The sequence below is a fragment of the Nipponia nippon genome, unplaced genomic scaffold (assembly GCF_047370975.1).
Source record: "Nipponia nippon isolate SJK-2023a ecotype South Korea unplaced genomic scaffold, ASM4737097v1 scaffold_3, whole genome shotgun sequence".
Taxonomy (NCBI): domain Eukaryota; kingdom Metazoa; phylum Chordata; class Aves; order Pelecaniformes; family Threskiornithidae; genus Nipponia; species Nipponia nippon.
The window spans coordinates 98579988-98599321 of record NW_028262347.1 but is presented as its reverse complement, the minus strand read 5'-3'; the positions used below and the strand labels follow the sequence as shown (position 1 = coordinate 98599321).

The 19334-nt window shown below is 39.4% G+C and overlaps 1 protein-coding gene across 1 annotated transcript in view; it reads left to right on the top strand.

The window, feature by feature from the left end:
* Positions 1 to 19334, top strand: part of CSGALNACT2 (chondroitin sulfate N-acetylgalactosaminyltransferase 2) — a 34032-nt gene that overhangs the window by 4202 nt on the left and 10496 nt on the right. Inside the window, exon 2 of the mRNA XM_087763725.1 lies at positions 13118 to 14351. Within this exon, the coding sequence (XP_087619851.1) occupies positions 13688 to 14351 (664 nt within the window). The 5' untranslated portion in view covers positions 13118 to 13687. The remainder of the gene's footprint in view (positions 1 to 13117; positions 14352 to 19334) is intronic.

Here is a 19334-nt window from a genome sequence, read left to right as displayed (position 1 = left end):
CTCAATAGGTGCGTTTGAGGATCTTCTTGTTGGCAGCAGTGTTGGTGGGTGATGGAAAGGGCCGGTCTGCCTGTGTTTTTCTTTCACCTTCTTCCTCCTTTGTATTAAACAAATCTTTCACTGGTGCAGTGGGTGGGTGATAAAGGGCAGGTCTGTCTCACTGTTTTTCTTGCCCTTTGTTCCTCCCCCATACTAAATGCTTCACCAGTGAAGCAGCTTCTGGAAGAAGATTCACCTCCTTTATGGCACTGGGCTTTCTGGCAGAGATGTCACTGAGGGCAGCTGCCTGGAAAGCCTGGATCAGCACCTGATGGCTAGCATATGTGTCCTTCTGGTGTCAAAAGTGAGTCTTCCCATCAGCTTCTCTCTTCTCCATTAATTCATTACTTCAGTAGATGGAGGGGCAAGAACATTTACCCGTGGGAGTTTGAGTGCAAGTCCACAATAGGCGACTAAAGAAAAGCGCAGAACTGAAGTAGCGGAGGGATGGCTGGGCTGATGCTGGGAGAGGGTTGGGCGGGCAGAAACATTTGGCACTTGTTTTCCCAAAAACTAAGGGAGCTAATTTTGCTACTCTGGCATATTGCAGGGAATTTCTGTTAAAGGAAACTGATATTCCAGTTGTAGAACAGACGTAAAATTCTGTCATGGCTAATGAATCTTCTGGAGATGGGTCCTGCCACATATTTAATGGCTGTCACAGGCAACAGAGTCCTTCCACTGACCTGAACATAAGATTCTTATGTGTTCAAAGGTAAAACAGTACAATGTAGAACAGCTAGGAATTAAAGGTAGACTTAGAAATACGATACTTGTACACATTAAATATTTCCAAGTAAAATTGCTAAACAGCTTAGGGTTTTTTATCCCTATATAGATATCGGCTCCTTGTGTTTAACTTTGACAAATGAACATCAATAGCAAAAGGAGGTTAATGTGTCTGCACTGTTAATTGTGCTTTTGGTCAAGACAGTAGATCAGCACTTTCATAAAAGATCAAAATTGTAGGACACCCAAGTTCTCCAAACAGTTATATACAAAGGTAGGCTAGTTTTGTATTAACATATTAGGATTTGGAAATCAGGGTGACTAGTCTCAAATAATCTTGTAAGGAAAAGGGCCCTAATAATTCCTCAGATACCAGTTGCAAGAGAAAGACATGGCAGGATAGTTTCTGGCTTACAGGTGTGTAGTTGCAGAAAGCTGTGAGGGTTTAAAGCTGACGGCAGAGGTGCTGCAAATAATTCTGTTTGTAGATGTTGTGGGTATATCCTATGACATTTAACATGTGGTAGCAAGATAGCTAACCAGGCAGATTGTTCTGCTACTCCAGTGTCCGTGTCTGGTGTTTGCATATGTATATCTTCTCTATAGAAACAGTAGAAATAATACTTAAACAATTCTTCTGTTGAGCAGTGATGCACAGGAAGCAACTGAAGCTCGTGGGGAACACTGCTACATTAAAGCAGGGGAAATGAGGTAAATGAGCTTGCATTTTGAAGCACGCTCTGAAAATACAAAATGCTAGTCTTGAGCACAGCTTAGAGTCTCTGGAATTATATGGAGGGCTAAGTCATTAGTTTCTATGAAATAATATCTGTCCTCAAAGAGTGCTTTGGGTGATAGCTTTCAAATGACTTGTGGTAGCCCTTCTGCTGTCCCTTAAAGGTTTCCCCAAGCAGTGGTGTCAAAAATTGTAAGACATTGCCAGCACTGTTGATACTCTGCATAGCCCTAGGGGCCACAGATGGCTTGCATGTCTTCTTAGCGCTCTAGTAGAGTGGAAATTAAGACTGCTGAGTGATAGTACTTTAGGCCATTTTTTATGTGATCTGGGAGCTTCTGATATGGATAGGAGTCTTCTGAAGCAGGCGTACAATTTGCGAAGTAGGAGAATGAGTATCGGTTGCGGTCGGTGCCAGCTGGACAGAGGCTGGCATGACTGGTGTGCCTGCCTCTTCCCACCACACGCTGGAAGCAGTGCTCCAGTAAGATGTCTGTACAGGGCAAACTCTGCCCCACCACTCCCAATGCTTGGAACAGGACAGAGTTTTAACATCCAAAATGCGGTATTAGATTCTGCTATTAAGTGCTACTAAGCCCTGTTTCTTTAAGTTGTGGTGTTTTTTTTTTTCCAGATTTCAGACATAATCCAGTGACTTTGAATTTTTTGCATTTGACCCTTCAGAGTTGCTCCTTAGTTCTAGTAGAGTTTTACCTAGCTAGATGGAGAGGTGGAAGTGCGATAGGGATTTAAGTCAACTGTCTGAAGGGGCAAGAGGAGAAAGTAACCACATTTTAAACCAGTGTTAAAATAATGTAGCAGAAGTTGCTGCCAGTAGGATCATGTGTCAAATGTTGCAATTTGAACAAAGAGTTTGCAACAAGTGTTTGTGGTAACAACCTATATTTCCCTGCTGTGAAGTAAAACTAGGAAAATAAAATTGTGGAATATGAGAACAACGAAAGAATGGCACAAGGAATGGGCAAAAACTCAACACAGGTTTACAGAAACTCTTGGCTTCTCTCCTCTCCAAATCACGACCATCTCTTCCTGAAGAGAAGAGGAGGAAAGATGGTCCCAGTGGTCCAAAGACTGACCGCAGGGACTTGAAAAACAAAACAGAGATGGAGCAGGGAAATGCAAAGTATCAAGTGTTTTGGTGTTTCTGTTTTTCACAGTGCTGTCTTTTTCATTGCAAGGCAACTTTAAAAAAAAAATCAAGACAGACAGTTCTGACAAGCTGCTAGCTTCTCTGCTTCCAATGAAGCCTGGTATTGCTAGTCCTTTAAGAGTAAGTTAATACTTTGTTATAATGTCAAATTGAAAAATTACAGATGACACAAGTGCATCTAGCTGTGCTTCTAGAACGCACCAGATGTTTCTCAGTCATTTGGCATCCAGCTTTCACTTCTGGTGATGTATTCATGGCTGATTTGTTGTGCTGAAAGCAGAACGTAAACTACTACGCTGATTTTTAGCCATTCTAAACATATTTGTAGGTTGTGTTCCTTCTGCCTTCTTAGGCTCATGGACTGAGGAATAGCAAAGTGAGCCCAGTTTTGAATACCATGTGTGAATTTAAGCTGGCTGATTCAGTTTATTTAAGAAAAACTTCAGGGTGATTGATCTTCAAGGCAGCATTTTTCTCAGAGTTTCTGTATCAAATTGTATTTTAAACTGGTTTTAGACATTGTAAAGTGCTCAAGCCAAACTACCAGTTGGACAAAATGCACAGAAATGTCTTCCAATGGTCACTTCAGGAGTTTTATTGCTCTTCCAACTTGCAATGAAGAGATTCCTATGCAAATATTACTTGGTCGAGGGTACCCCTCCCCCCAAAAAAAAAAAAAATTTGGCAATAAATCATCACTTTAATGAGAATGTTGCTGTGGTACTAATTGGTAATTGGTGCATAGTTGTCCAACTTTTTATGAAATTTAAATCAATTGCCTTTATATGTTTCTGCTTTTAAGCCTGATATTAATAGAAGTCTGAAAGTCTTTTTAAGAAAGATTCAGGTGCACTTGAGAATTTAACTTCGCACTATTTTCACTTCAACTGCTACAGCTTCCTCATAACCTGAATTTGTACCTCCTTGAAAACAGTATAGCTCTTACCATAGAAAAATTACAGAAAATTAAAAAAAAAAAACAAAAACCAAAACACACTTCTCCAAAGGATTAAGTCTCTAACTTTTTAAAAATGCTGGCTAATTAGCTGTGCAACTCTTAGAACACCCTGGCTAAGGACTGCCCTTCTCCATCTCTTCTTTTCATAGGGTAAAAGAAGAAATCTGTATGTGATAACCACCTGTTAGGTACCTTTGAGAGCTTCAAAGGGAATTTGCTTTACAGCATTTTCAGATTTGCTTTATAAGCATAAGGAAACTGGATGCATGACCTCTGTCCTTACCTCCCACAGTGGGTAATCTTCTATCTAGCTGTCTGTATGAACTTGGATGACAACTACACTTTAAAAATAGCACAATAGATTACATATATTGGAATATATATTTTTCACTATGGTCAGGGTACAGTAACTACATTGTGTTGATCTCCATACATAGAGAACTAGATGATAATTAGAGAGATGTGAGAAAACAGAAGATGACTTGATTCTGAGAATGTAGTTAGATGTGGTACTTAGGTGAAGCAATTCCAAGAAAACCACATAATTTTCAGCTCTTTGTTTTTGCCTGCTACCATTCCCACAATGGACAATTTCCGTCATTCTCAGTGTTTGTTTTTTTTAAGAAATAGAAAACAGCATCAGTGAAAATGTAGGTATGCTGTGCAAATGCTACGCACCCAAGCTAGGATTACTAGTTACCTTTTACTGTTTTATTGCATTTGCTGGAGCATGTTCATCTTGTACGGGGGAAATATTTAAGTGGGGCCTTTTAAGACGTTTAGATGCTTTGGGTGTCTAAAGAGTATTTTACCATTCCTCAGTCACTGTGAGGTGATACACTTTAAGCGTAACTGCTTTTTGTGTCCTTCTAAAATAGACTTTTCCTGTGCAAAAAAAACCAAAACTCTTACAGCATTACCTTTTTGAAGAGTACTGGGCATCGTAAGTTTTATTTCTGCTTCTCACTGCAGCTGTTGCTCTACCATACTGAAAGGAGTATAAAGATTTCGCTGCATGTACTCTAACAGAGACTACTATGCATCCTTGAAGATAAGCTAAAGTTGCTGTAAGAACTGTGGTTTAGTTTTGCTTAAGCTATCCTCCACAGCAGTGCAGCTGTCCTGTTGCACTTGATCCAGTGTGCAGTGTTACACGGGCTGTTTCTAGGTTCTGCCAGCCTTTAGTGAACAGCCCTGAGTACTGTCGTCAGCTGGGTAAGGTTGCTCGGGTGGTGTGCCCTGGATCAGGAACCCACCTCGCTGCCATGTTACAGTTGCCCGTATAACTTACACAGTCCCTCACAGAGCGTATGTTGTTAATACGGGTATTGCAAAGCACGTGGTAAAAGTAGGTCAGATTCTTGCCTAATGCTCATGTGAAAAATAACATTGCTTAGGAGATACTAGGAATACCAGTAGAAAGTGCTTCCCTGATAATTATACTAGGGTAGCTATGTGTACTTTTGTTCCCATTTCTAGGTTGAACTTTAGCAACCAGTAGGGTCGGCAAAATTAAGTGTAGTCATATAATACTGCTGTTCCTTTCATTCCCTTACAATAAGGGGAAGAAGACTTGCTTCTCTAAGTTTGGACGTTGTGGGTTTTCTGCCAAATTTAAAAAGGGGAATTGTGCCTACAGCAGTGCAAAAACCCACAAGCTAAATAGTATAAACTATAGGAAAAGGCGTGTAAAATAGAAGTTATTTATCTTATGGAAGCTGAAGGTAGTGAGTTTTAGAATAGCTATTCAATAAAAATAATTTTAAAACAAGCAAGCAAACAAGCAAAACTCCTTCATCTAGTCTTACCTAGGACATTTTACCTAGCTTCTTGCCAAGCAGATGTCTCTCTTCATAAAAACAGTAAAGTGACTACGAGTCAACTTATTTCCTGGCCTTACCTGAAATGGGATAATACTGATCAGCGTCATTAAGGTGTAGCTGGTTGGGTTTCAAGTTCCAATTTCAGTTCATCAGTTTCCAGACAAATGGGCTTCACTGAAGCCAAAGCAGGGCTCCTATTCATAAGCTCAGTGCTTACTTTGGATGAGGTATAAAGTAAATAATGTGAATAACATTGTTCTTTCATTTGTCTACTTAACTATGTAATGGATTTGGTTTTGTGTAGGAACAGCAAATGCTGGGACATACGATAACTTGCTTGCTTCTCTAAGTTATGGGAGATAAAACTGCTTAAGCAAAAGGCCTTTTTCCTTGTTTTTTCACAGTAGATTATGTAAGAATTGCATTTAAACAATTTCTGTACAGGTAATGTTTCCTTCATTTGAGGGTGGCAGCATGACTGCTTTTTCCAGGGACTGTTGTGGCAAAAATATCACCATTTCTAGGTTGTTGGACATCACCTTCTGCTTGCTTTCTCTGCTGTGTTAGCTGTAGCACTGAGCATGGAGATAATAAACCCCGTATTATTTCCTGTTCTGTGGGGTTGGCATGCTGATTTATCTTTTGGTTACGTATTCAGGGTGGGGAAGGGGTATGTGGTGCAGGGGCATGACAGGTCCTTTGCACAGCCCTGGTGGTCTGTGGTGCTATTGTAAAAACACATGCCAGTGAACTTGTTGAAATTGAAGCACAAATTGAAGAGAGGGTTTGGGAACTGTGTAAAGAGCAAGACCTGCTTGATTGTCCTTCGTACAATCGTACCTAGGCTAAACCTAGGTAGACTCGATCCTGCAATGATCAAGCTCCACTACTAAAATTAAACCATATTCTTTTCTATGTTTTCTTCTTTAAAGATGTCTTCTGGTTAGTATGAAGTGTCCTGCTTCGGTTGCATCTTCTGAAAAGATGCAATTGATAAATAGCATCAGAGCCTTGTTTAGAAGTGGAAAAAGGCAGAGTTTCTTATCAGTAAAGGCTCTCTCTAGTGTTGAGAGCAAGTTGATCTATTGCATGAAACAAGGGACATAAGAAGCCCCATGTATCTTCCCCATGTACTGGAGTCTCTGATGTGACAGTGGAAACTTGTGGAGGGTTAGTCTTAATTTTATTTTGGAGCACAGCATTTCTGCTGGCAAAAACACGATGTTGCTTTTGTAAAAGAAACCATTTGCATAGGGGATAATCTTTTTTTTGAGTACTAAATCCTGTGATTGTTGTCACCCATCACTGAAGTAACTTTTTCCTACAGGTTCCCATGCCTGAACTACTAGTCCCTGGTGTACTACGAGTACTACTATGATCCTTGTGCCAAAGGCATGAATTTTTTTGCTTCCCATTTAGGAACTAAACAAATGTCTGAAGTTACATATTGCAGATATGCTCGAGCACTTGATAATTCATTGCAGACTGTTCATAATATATACAGTAGTTCTTGTGTTGACTGTGTGGTGGCTTTTTTTCCATGTCTTTAATTAAAAATGAGCTAAGATGCTCAGCGATCAGTGTGCAGTCATCATCGTCCCCCTGCCTCCCCCTCTCGTGGGACTCTGGCTTTGGCAGTGTTTACCAGTGGGAGTTTATAACAAAGAAAGAGGGAGACAAAAAAAAAACCAAACCTGTGAGTGGACAGGAGTAGCGCTAAACTGATAGCTCGGCATTATCCTGGGTTGTCAGCTGATGAGCAGCCAGGTGAGGCTGGCTGCCGTAACAGATGATTGCATCTCTTACTGCTTGGAGTCTGCTGCATGACTGATGGACACGAGCCGAATGCAACCATTTTTCATATTTATCAACCAGGCTGAGCAGATAAGCTTATAAGAATTAAGGATCACAGATAATGTGGGGTTGAGTTAGATCTGATGGAGAGCTGATTCTGTCACCTAGTCTCCCAAGGCAGATGTCTCGTTCTTTTGGATTTTTTTTTAACTCCTGAACTTCTGGTTTAGATCTGCAATGTTTGGAAAAATAACTTTCGGCAGAGACTGCTCTGTCCTGTTGAGGAGTGCTGGTATGTACTCTTACAGGTTTGGTCCTATACAGTATTGTCCATGTGAGCATGCCAAGGTAGTATGCCATATGATGGGAATGGTGGGAAGGTACAGAGGAGGACATGAAGAAATTTTGATGAAAATCATAAGAGATAGCTGGAAAAAAAAATCATTTTAGTGTCAGTCAGATAATGTGAGTAGCAAAGCTACAGTTCTGCATGTTGTGATGAACTGGAACATATTATGCTCTAAATTTTCAAAAGGTTGAAAATAAGCTGCTGCTTGTGCCTGATGTGATTGATTTACCATGGGTAATAGTTGCTATGTGTATAAGCATAACATTCAAATTCTTCAGGACTTATTATTAAACTGGTAAGGCCTAAAATATTTTGTGATTATTTTCACTTTCCTGCTGGTTTTCTTGAATGTAGCTCTTCTTTCCTTAAATTGATAGTGGCTTTCAACTTCTCTCTTGTCCAGCAGTGTGTGTGTGTGCGCGCTTGTGTGCTGGAGAGGCAAAGCTGTAGCTGAAAGCAAATCAGATGGTGGAATTGTGATGAAAACATGTTATTTACAGTCAATCCAGTGAGGGTGAGATACTAGACTAAAGATTAGTTTTCTGTGGAAAGGGAGAACTATGGTGCTTAGCTCTTCTCTTGGGTATTTTTTTCTTTTCTTTGCTCTTCCCTTTCTATTAACCTTCCCGACAGCGGAAAAATCTGACTTTGGTACTCGTTTGACTAGAACTGTATAATAAAGCCCTGAACAAATTTCTTTGTGTCTTTTCTGAGGCTATACCTCAGCAGACTGTCTAAGCAGAGATGATGTGTTTCTGCATACTTAAGATATGGTTTGAGGTTTCTCGCTCTAGTGTTTATGCAAAGATTGTCCACAACAGCAAAGATGGCCAACTTGCTTTGTGTTGGTTTCAGTAAGTGAGAGAATAATTGTGTGCGCAATGTTTCTCTAACGTTCACAAGCAATTTTGTTTTCAGTGGCACTCTTCTTCAGAATAAGATGGAATATTCAAGGGATGATGTTGGACCTTATGTTTTCATTGAATAACTTGCCAAGGAGAGAAGTATGTGTGTGTGGAAGGGGTTTAAGACAGTGAATATCTGTGGCATCTGGGTGAAATTATGAACAATAAAATAACTATGAAAATCAGCTGGAATTTCATAAGCAGCTAAACTATGATCATCCAGGGCATGCTGAATGAAAAGGACATGTCTACAGCAGAACATGCTAAAATGAGGAATGTCTGTACAGTCTGGCATGAAGCAAGAGCATACTGAATTAGGTCACTGCTTTAAGTGTGAATGTTTCCCTTCTTTAGAAAGAGGTACTCATCCTTTGCAACAAGGAACCAAAACAGAATGCTAATATAATAAAAACAAATTTAAAAGCATTTTCAATTAGCATGCTGGTCTATTCCCTGGTGCTTAGAGAATCAGTGAGCTCTTTTGTAAGGAACAGAAACATTTCCATAGTTGAATATACATAAGGCCCTGGAAATGCAGAAAGAATAACAACCAGTTGCTTCTGGAAAACTTGCAAAACTTCGAGCATTGTATAAGCCTCAGATGTCTTGTTCTTCAGAGAGCATGGGGAGTATTGCAGATAGACTTGTTTCAAAGCATTGAAATGAAGTGAAATACCAGCACATGCAATTTAAAGCTTTGTAACTTAATCTTTAAACACTGAAATCCTGATCCCAGGGAATTCTGCGTGATTACTTATTTCCAGGTAATCTTATTGTTTGTTCTTATAAACTTCAGAATGTACTGTGTGACACTGAATTAATTTTCCTATTGTGATTCTTGGGATCCTGTGTACTTTTGCTAATTCTGGGGTTTCACAGCCTGCCTTCTCTTGTAATCATCTTCTACAGCCTGGGAGTAGTTACTGGAATTCCTAAAATAGTGCTGTGCCAGGCCTAATTCATATCAAAGCTGAGTTGTGAATATGTGAAACTAGTGCTTTTCTGAAGAGAGGGTGGTGAAGTAGAGGGCTTGTAAACCCTCCTTTTGCGATGGGGTGAGAATTAAGATTATTCCTGGCTTCCCTCCTTGAAGGATGCAAGATGAAATCTGTGTCTGACTCCTTTATGATGACTCTTCTCAGTAGAAGTAATACTGGGAGGAAAAAAAGAGATGTCCAAATTGGCTCAGTCCCTACTGCTTTAGCAAACTAACTTTATCCCTTCAGCTCTCCATGTGCAATTTAAAATTTTAATGTTGTTTAACATAACTGGTTGCACAAACATTCCTTGCCTTTAAAGGCCACAGGGAAACTAGTGGGAAAAATGTCTTGTCTTTATGGTGTTGCACGAAAACTGTCAAAGATAAACAGGCAAGGCCTATCTCTGTGCAAAAAGGCTGTCTTGTTAATAAGATTGTCACTATCTCACCAGAAAAGGGTTTCAACTAATGAGGGAATAATTAGAGCCTAGAAGGAAAAGAACCAGCGAGCTCTATACAGCCCACCACGTGTAATTTCCATTGCTTCAGAAATGGCTTATTGTTTCTCTTCCCTAAGCACCCCTTAAGGCAGTGCTCCACAAAACAGCCCTCCAGTGTAAAAAAGGTAAAGTGCCAGTAGGAAGGCTCAGAAACCTGCGGTTATTCATAATCATTTGTTCTTGTGTTGGTGATGCAATGCAAGCGGCGAGTCCCTGTGGAGGCGTGCTGACTTTCTTAATCCATGCTTACCATACCGATGTACATTTGGCCACAGTTAAGAAAGTTATTAAGGACGGAGTTGTTCTTTCATTGCCCCCTGCTATTGTCTGAGGTAATCTTAATCTCCCGGTACATTGTGTTCTCTTGACACCACATCAGGAAATCTGTTGTCACTTGCTTCCAAGACATGAATGAGACTTAAAGAAACTTAGTGACTCATCAAAGTTGAACACAGGGCAATTTATTGGTAGAGCAAGAATTGAATAAAGGCCTACTAGGCTAATGTTCCAGCTTCAGGGGTGTCTATTTATTGCTTAACAACAGTTACTGATTGTTTAAAGCCCATGGTGGTAGGAGGTTGTGTGACTTAGGTGGCTTTAAGTTAGAGGTTCAGTGATGAACCAAATCTGGCTGTGGTTTGCAGCTGCCTGCTCTGCCCATTATCAGACTGTACCATGGTAGCCCAAATGATCTCTTAAGACAGTCTTAACTAGAAATATTAGCTTCTGCTTTCTAGAACATGCTTTCATTTTCTTTAATTATCCTGTAAAAGTGAGGAGAAGGGTAAAGGAAAAACACAAAGCTCTCTTTGTGTCCTGCTGAGCTGTAAGACTAGCCTTGTTTCCCACCCTGTCCCCAGTACCAAAAGCATCTCTTCATAAGTTGAATAGCTAATTTCTGTAGTGGTATGGTAGCTGTGTTTGTGTATACAGCGATGCAAAAATGCTGTTGTTCTTGACAGCAGTAATAGGGCTGTGCAGTGAAAAATAGTTGGGACTGGATTTGTCAATATTTTATGCAAGTCAGGTAGTTTGATCCTTTTCCAATATGCCTTGACTGATCTAAGATGTGCTAGCTTCTGAATGGAGTGGCTTTAGTACAGTCTAGCATTAGGTAGGTTTAAAGAAATGTGGTTCTTCGTGTTATTAATTGTGGCTTCACCTCTTGTGGTCTCACAGAACAAGAATTCAGGAAGAAATGTGAAAAAAACCATCATATAGGCAACTTTATACTAAAGAAAGCTTGGGATGATATTGCATCATTTCTGTGAACTGGTTTTATCCTGTAGATTGTTTTTTCTTCTGTCTCCCTTGATTCACCACATTTGGACCCTGGTCTGAGGATACATCTGGTGTTGATCACTTTATAGGCATTTAACTTGCATTTATATAAAGTTGTGTTTGTGCAGTGAAGAGTGACTAACTTCTGTCTTATTTGGACTTAAAAGGATGTCATCTAGAATTCTGTTGATAAAACTGTTACTTATTTTTACCAAAGTGTGAGGTAGCTTTACATGAGTTCATAAAGCTTCAGTTTCAGATAACTATTGCCTTTAAGCTGCTGTATTAAGAAGTTCTACATTATGGATCTAATTTATTCCTGAACAGGGTCATAGGCAAGGCCTTTAGCACTAGAAATACTAATAATTTCTTCAAGCGGTCCTGTAGACTTCAGTCGGACAACTCCAAGGTGTGTAGCTCTTGCAAAACATGTGCATGCAAACTTAGGATCAGCCATCGCAGGCGTTGGTGGTATGAATAAATTACTTAATCTTCTAGGCCATGTTATTGGAGCTTTCTTGCAAATGAGCATGCCGAATATCGTGTTACCACTGATATGTGGCACCTGGTTCTCACTAAAGCAATATCCCGATGCTGGAAGCTGAATGGGAAGGGAGGAATGTCACAAGGACATAATCGGGGAGAAATGTTACAAGGTGTTTGTTGTAAACAGATGGAGTGCATCATGGCACCATTACTTATTTGCAAGGACAGAGTAAGATGGGGTTTGTGGCCGCTGGTGGTGTTAGATAACAATCTGTCCAACTGATATATAGGGAGTATTGGAGTGGGCAATTTTTTTTCTAATCGCATAAGCATACTGAAACTAAACTGAAGTTAGTCAAGTCCCAGAACTTCCCCCAAACAATAATTACCCAACACAGTTGAAAAGAATGTAGAGCTAATAGATCCCTGGATAAATTTTAATGAGCTTCACTTACTTTCTACAACCAAGTTTTACACGAAAGTATTTTATTAATATGTTAGAAAGTAGACTAACATGCATTGAGCTTACTTCTCAGCTCTTTATGCTGTCATTGAAGAGGCCTGTAAACCGTTTTGCTGACTATTGTTGCTGAGTAGGATTTTTGGTATCCCCCTCTTGCCTAACTGTGGTGTTTTTCCCTGGTCTTTTCCTCCGAGCTGGTTTGGTCAGCAGTGTAAGAGGGTGACCCATGCAAATAGTCAATGCCTCTTCATGCTGGCCTACCCAAATCAAAATGTGGAAATGTTAGTGAATGGGTAGTCTGAGGCTCACTTTCATCAATCAGGAATTGGGGTTTGAATTTGAATTTCTGTTGAATCTGACCTGTTCTGAGATGCTGTTTCTGTGAACTTTGATATTCAAATCTGCAATACTTTATTCACGAGTGAATGATTATTCCCTACAATATATTTACTTCAAAAGCAAATGGAAATGCAAGCTTCTGCTGCTGCTGCTTCAAAATAGTTTTTGGAATTTTTTTTAGTTTAGAGGAGTAGGAAGGGCATGGGTTTTGTTGGGTTTGGGTTTTTTTTTTTCCTCCCAGAGAGGAAAACAAAACAAAAAAAAACCCAAGAAGGAATGGGGGAGTTAAATAAAACTTGATGAGACTAGAAGAACCCTTACTGCTTTAGCTAGCTATGTGAAAAATGTATTTCATTAGACTGTCCCTATTGCTATTTTCCAGACACTATGTCAAAGGGAATCAGTGATGGGTAATGCAATGGAAAGAAATAATGTTTTCTCTTTCTCCTTTTCCCACCCCTACCCCCAGTGATCCTTTGCATCCATGTGTTACAACTTTGTTCATGTGTTTTCCAAATGACCAGCTGCTTTGTAGTTCTAATATGCACCTTTCTTTTAATTTTAGGTTCTGTCCTCATTTTGCTGACTCAAACCGCAGATTCCAAGGGAAGGAGGGGAAGTGGAATAAAACACTCAAGTGCCAGAGGAAAAGCCAAACTAGCCAATGAAAATTACTGTTACTAAACTATAGACTGTTCTCACTTACACATAGTGGGGGGAAAAAAATTACTGTTGATTCAAAGCTTATAAAATGACTTTTGCAGACTTGCCTCACTGAACTTCCAATAGGCTAAAACCCTTCAACTAGGGTTGAACTAGGAAATGAAAATATGATTCCTTGCTGATGTCTTCCATCTTCTTCCCCCTCTGCAGGGTTTTTTGTTTGGGGTAGGAAATCCTGAACAAACTGTATGGCGTCAACCAAACTTACGGTTGATGGTTATGGATGACATAGGAACTTCAGATTTATGTCTCTGCAATGACACCTGATTAAGGCAAAGGTTGAAAACTGCTCACTTGTAGTAACTATTACAGTCATGCTTTCTCACTCTTTCTAAGATTTGAACTCTGGGGTGATGTTCCCTCGAAGGCATGAGCAAATAAGTCATCTTTTTGGATTGGAAACAGAAATAATATGAGAATGCCCAGAAGAGGCTTAATAATTCAAGCCAGGACTCGTTGGCTATTAGTGGGCCTTGCTTTACTATTCAGTTTAGTCTTGCTCATGTACTTGCTGGAGTGTGCTCCACAAACGGATGTTAATGGATCTCTGCCTGGTGTTGTAGGCGAAAACATGGGTAAAGAATACTATCAAGCTCTCTTGCAGGAACAAGAAGAGCACTATCAAAACCGAGCTACCAGTCTGAAACGTCAGATTGCCCAGTTAAAGCAAGAGCTTCAGGAAATGAGTGATAAATTGAAATCCCTACAGGAAAAAAAGACCCCCAGGGTCAATGGTGTGAACTACCAGGGCACCAAAGAACAAGCATCCAATGATCTTCTAGAGTTTCTTCATTCCCAGATTGACAAAGCTGAGGTGAGCGTGGGGGCCAAACTGCCTAGTGAATATGGCGTCATTCCTTTTGAAAGCTTTACATCCATGAAAGTATTCCAGTTGGAGATGGGGCTTACTCGGCATCCAGAAGAGAAACCTGTTAGAAAGGATAAACGAGACGAATTGGTGGAAGTTATTGAGGCTGGCCTAGAAGTTATCAATAATCCAGATGAAGAAGATGGACAAGATGAAGATGATGGAGTAGGAGAGAGGCAGCTGTATAGTGAAAATGATTTCATAGAAGGTATGTTTATGACATGCTTTCCAGCCAGTTAACAGAATGTCACAACAGGTGTTTAATAGTGTTTGTATTTCTAGGGGTTTTACCTACTTGAATATAGTCTTGAACAGTAATTACACAGTAAGAACTGTTGTTTCTAATGATGAGAATATTACTGCTTCATTATGTTGTGTTTTGTGGAGGGAGCAAGAAATCCATTTCAGAAAGGCTCACCACGAGAAGTGTACAGGGGAAGCTGTAACCGCTTAAACTACTGAGGCATTCATAATTGATTTTAGCTGAAGTCAGTGTGACACAACTGCTTATGGTACTGAATAACTGAAAGACTTCCAGTGAAACTGGTGGCAGTGGGAGGGAGAAATTGATTCATCTCTCTTGTTCCAGCATAGTTAAGCTATTCAGTATGAAGCTACAGGGTTTTTTCCTCATTCATCTCTATGCCACTTTTAGTTACTATTCAGGCTTTTGACTCTCGTAGAGCTGGCATACTCATATTGGAGGGAGAGCATTGGTAGGCTAACATGTTCTGGTCATGGCAGCTGAAGGACCTGGTGTGCTGAATAGACCTTTCATGGTATACTAGTTACAGGGTTTGCTGAGCTATGCAACTTTGAACTGTTCTCTGTTCACTATTCAATTCTCTTTCAGTGCTTGTAAATTCAGTTACAGAACACATTACTGTAAAAACAAAAATAGCAGTTATGCTTTCAACATTTAGTGACACCCTTAAAAGATGCATTAGTGGTAATTCCTACAGAAGTTGGCTTTCAAGGTACAGTGTAATGCTGATGGAGATAGGTATTATCAAAAACTGCCCTCGTACCTCTTTTTTGTATTTACAGTATTAAATACGGTTCACGCTGCCATTAAAAAAAAAAAAAAACAAAAAAAAAACCAACCAATAAAAAACCATAAACCAACCCAAACCCAAAAGTCGGACCATGTTATAAGAGCATTACTGTAGAAGGGATTCTGGATCTCAGCAGTACTGATGTCTGCACTATTAAGCAAACACATGCTGGAGAAAGGTACCGTTGGCCTTGAAATAATCTGTTCTTTCAGTCTAAGATGATGTAATGGGCCTGTAGCGCAAAAAGTCTCTGCTTTTAACAGCTACTGTGTTTAAAGTTTAATGCAAGTACTCTCCGTTCCAGAAGGTGGGGCAGGGCGTAGAATCCACCTCGGCAGCCTCAGTGTAACCCAGCCAGTGCAGTGTTAGGCTCTTAGTACAGTTTTCACTTAAAACCATATTATTTTGTCTGGAACTAGTCATTCTTGCAGTGTTTTAATTGTTTTCTTTTTATATTAAGTGTGCAGCTGCTTTTCCTTTACTGTTTTAGATACTGCTTATACTCTACTGGATTTTTTTACCAGTACTAAAATAGTTGTTAATTTTTTCTTAGTATGCTGCCTTTCATGACTGCAGACCTCCAAGAAAACAAGGAGATGTAGAACCTTAGAACTGTACTTATACCTCTGCCTCTGTTCACACCAGTATATTGATAATTGGTTTTGGAAGTTGAACTAGTTTCCTTTTGTTGTAAAGGCAGTTTCTTCAAGCATAGGTTACAGGAACTGTAGAAAAAAATACTCAGCACTTAAAAGAAGGTATTTTTATGCTGTAGCTTATATGGGTGTGTTAGGAACTAGCCATGGTGTTATATATGTGTCTTGTTTCAGAGAGAAGTTGTGGGTTGTGTGGGTATTCTGTGTTTATGTGTATGTGAGAATACTACTGGCTAATTTAGACACTGGGCCAGCAAAAAAAGCTGCTTCTGAATATTAACACTTTTTTTTTTTTTTTTTTTTGATTCGATTGTTCTGAAACTTAGAGGTGAGAAATGGAACCAGCCAGTAGTGGTACCTGCAGGTCCCTCATCCTGCAGCCCTGGGACTGGGCTCTAGTGCGATGCCTCGGTTGTCACTTTGGGCATCCTCATTTGATGGAAGTGCAGTTGGAAAGTTGATGTCTTTCCATTTAGAAAATACTGCCCCTTAAGCTATCATAAACTGGTGGGTTCCAGTTTCATAGCAGACTTGATGTATCTACTGAAGTCACAACAGTTACTGTAAGTGTCTGAAGAGCACAACTGAATTGTTGCTGGATTAGCATTGCTCATTTAGAGAAACACTTTGTTAAAGCTGGCTTGAGTGAAAACAAATAGCTTGTCACTTAGGTTCTTTATCCTCTTCAATTGCTAAAGATTTTTTTGTAGTAAGCGATTGAGGACTAAGACTGTAGAGTTTTATGCAATTTGAAACAAGAGGCTGAGAAATGTGGTCCATGGATTACTTGGGGGGCAGGCAAAAGAGAAAACTGATACTGCATTAGTTAATACGTAGCCATCATATTTTATGCTTTATACAGATAAACTGATTTTGCTTTTGTTCTGACTTCCAGGATTTTTTTCTCAAAACTGATTTATATTTATCTATAAAAACTTACACACAAAACTGCCACAAGCATAAGCTAAACTAGAAACAGGCATTTTTATTCTAGAAGTGTTCTAGCTTCCTACCTCAACAGGCTAACTTTTCATGTAGGTAAATGTTTGGTTCTGGGAATTATTTGAGCTTTTGTCCTGGACTTGTGAGATACTAGACTAAACCTTGAGCTATATAATCTTTTGTGGTATGTACTTTAAGTTGTATTAGTAAATCCTCCGAGAATTTGGTGGCTGTTTAAATAAGTTTAGAATCTTTTATCTTATAGACAATTTTACCTAATGGTATCTCTTCATCACCACTGAATTTCTGAAGGTCTTCCCCAGCATTTACATTGTCTTTGCCCACTCAGTGGAATATCACTGTCTTGATTTGTAAAAGCATCAAGATTTTTTTTCTTATGGTGTTTTAGGATTTACCTATATTGGAGTCACTTGTGACAACAAAGACTAATGACATGAATTTAAACTTAATCCACCTTTTCTATTTTATAAATAGACATTTCCTAAATAAACTTTTCTGAAAAAGTACACTTAATTACTCAATAATCCATGGTAGTCTGAATCAACTGATTTTATTACTCTAATACTGTGCGGGCCAAAAAACTTCACACTACATGCTGATGGATGGTAACTTTCTTGTCACTGCTCTGTTTTTTGCTGTGTGCCCTTGATTTAAGTGTTCATGCAGCTTTTTTGCTACGTGCTCAGCCTCTGTGGTGTCTACATGAAGATATTCTGCCTTCTACCAGTGGTGCAAGGAAGCTGTATCCGTGATAGCGAGTAGCCTGTTCAAGTGTTATTCAAACTGATGATGTGGGGTTTTTTTTTTGTTTTATTATTTTTTAGCATTGCAAAACAAAGTAATGGCCAGATGTGTTTTGGAGTTGTGATAAGGCAGAGCTGCCACAGCCACATCATGGCTATTGGCAGGCTTTGAGCAACAACACCAAGTAAAAAAAAAAACAACAAAAAAGATTTGCAAGTATTCATTGCAACTATAAAGATACTTTCTGAAAGCTCCAAATTATTTTTCACAAGGCTCAATTGACTTGCTGCGCGGATGAAGAGAAAACCAGCAAGTTTCTCAGCTCTGCAGGGCTCAGTTTGCAGCATTTTTGCCTTTTTTGCTTTGCTGCAACCCAGAATGAAACTTCCAGAGTTCTAACATTAATAGAACAAAAACTTGACCTTAAAAAAACTCTTGTTCTGCAGTTGCTGTTTGAGAAATGCTTTGAAGTGGTTTTTTTTTCTCATTTTCATTAGATTTCAGTGTATGAGAAACAGGATTACACTGTTCCCCTTGGGTGAAGAATATCCCTAGAGAGAATAAAAGTTGCAATATTACATATTTTTGCAAATCAAGGGGTCTAGGACTACAAACAATGAACCTAATTGCTGAATTGGGTATTCTAAGATAGTCGTGGATTAAAAATAGGTTTCTTTGAGATCAGTGTTTGATAATATTGAGAAACAGAGGAAAAGTAAGATGGGAAGAGCATAATTATATTACCTTTGTCCATCCCCTTTCTTCAGAAGCCTGTGACATTACATCTTGAATAGTGATGCAAAACTCAGTGAGGAGCCTTCATGGATATTAGTACTTTACTATCAGTGTAACTGGTTTATTTGGGTTACGTTTATCAGCGTAACAGGTTTATTTTATCAAGAGATTAAAAGCTTTTCCATTGGATAGACATTTCAAACTAACCTGTGGAAAACGGAGGCATTAGCGTATTTTCAGAAGCTAATTAGCAATTAGTTAATCTCTGATAAAGGTCTGGTTATTGAACGTCTACCAGAATTTGAGTGCCGCTGTGTGGGTGCACTTCTCTTGCTTCTGTGTTTCCAGTTGGAATTGGGCAAAGTCCAGAAACTATCTTTAGGTCTGAATATCAAGGGAAGACTCCCCACCTGAAATACTTCCTTGGCATGTAAAAATTGTTTATCCCAATGTTGCAAGCTCAGAGTCAAAACTCTTCCAGAGTCCTTGCCATCTGTAGAACAGTGTGGGCTGTTTGTCACGGAGACACCCTGTTTAGTTAATGTCCTGCATAAGACCAGAAACTGGCCAGTGTCCTGGGAACTTGAAGAGGGAATTTTAATACAGAAAAAAAAAAGGACATATGTCTTAAATTCCATAGACCAAACACTTTCTTGGTAGCTTTCTTGGTAGTTGTAAAACAAGTAATAGTGTTCAGTGCAACAGAAGACCAGCTTTTTGGCTTTGATAGTAATTGATCCCCAGTATTCCTAAGATTTAATTTGTTTGGTGAGAAACTGAACTTCTGCAAAGGGAGTAAAGCTTCATGGATCAGGAATAACAGCTGTTAAATTATTTCTGCTGCTTTTTACCTCTTTGCTTATAGAGCTCTACTTTGGACGGCAGCCAATGTATGCTAGTTGGAAGGTGAGATAGCAGGTTTTATTACATGAGTCAGTTCCCAGTGTTAAAAACCTGAATACGCTAAGAAGTGAAACAGATGTGGGTTCTTTTTCTGGCTGTTCTCAATTCTGGCTTCTGTGTATAGAAGCTTTAATT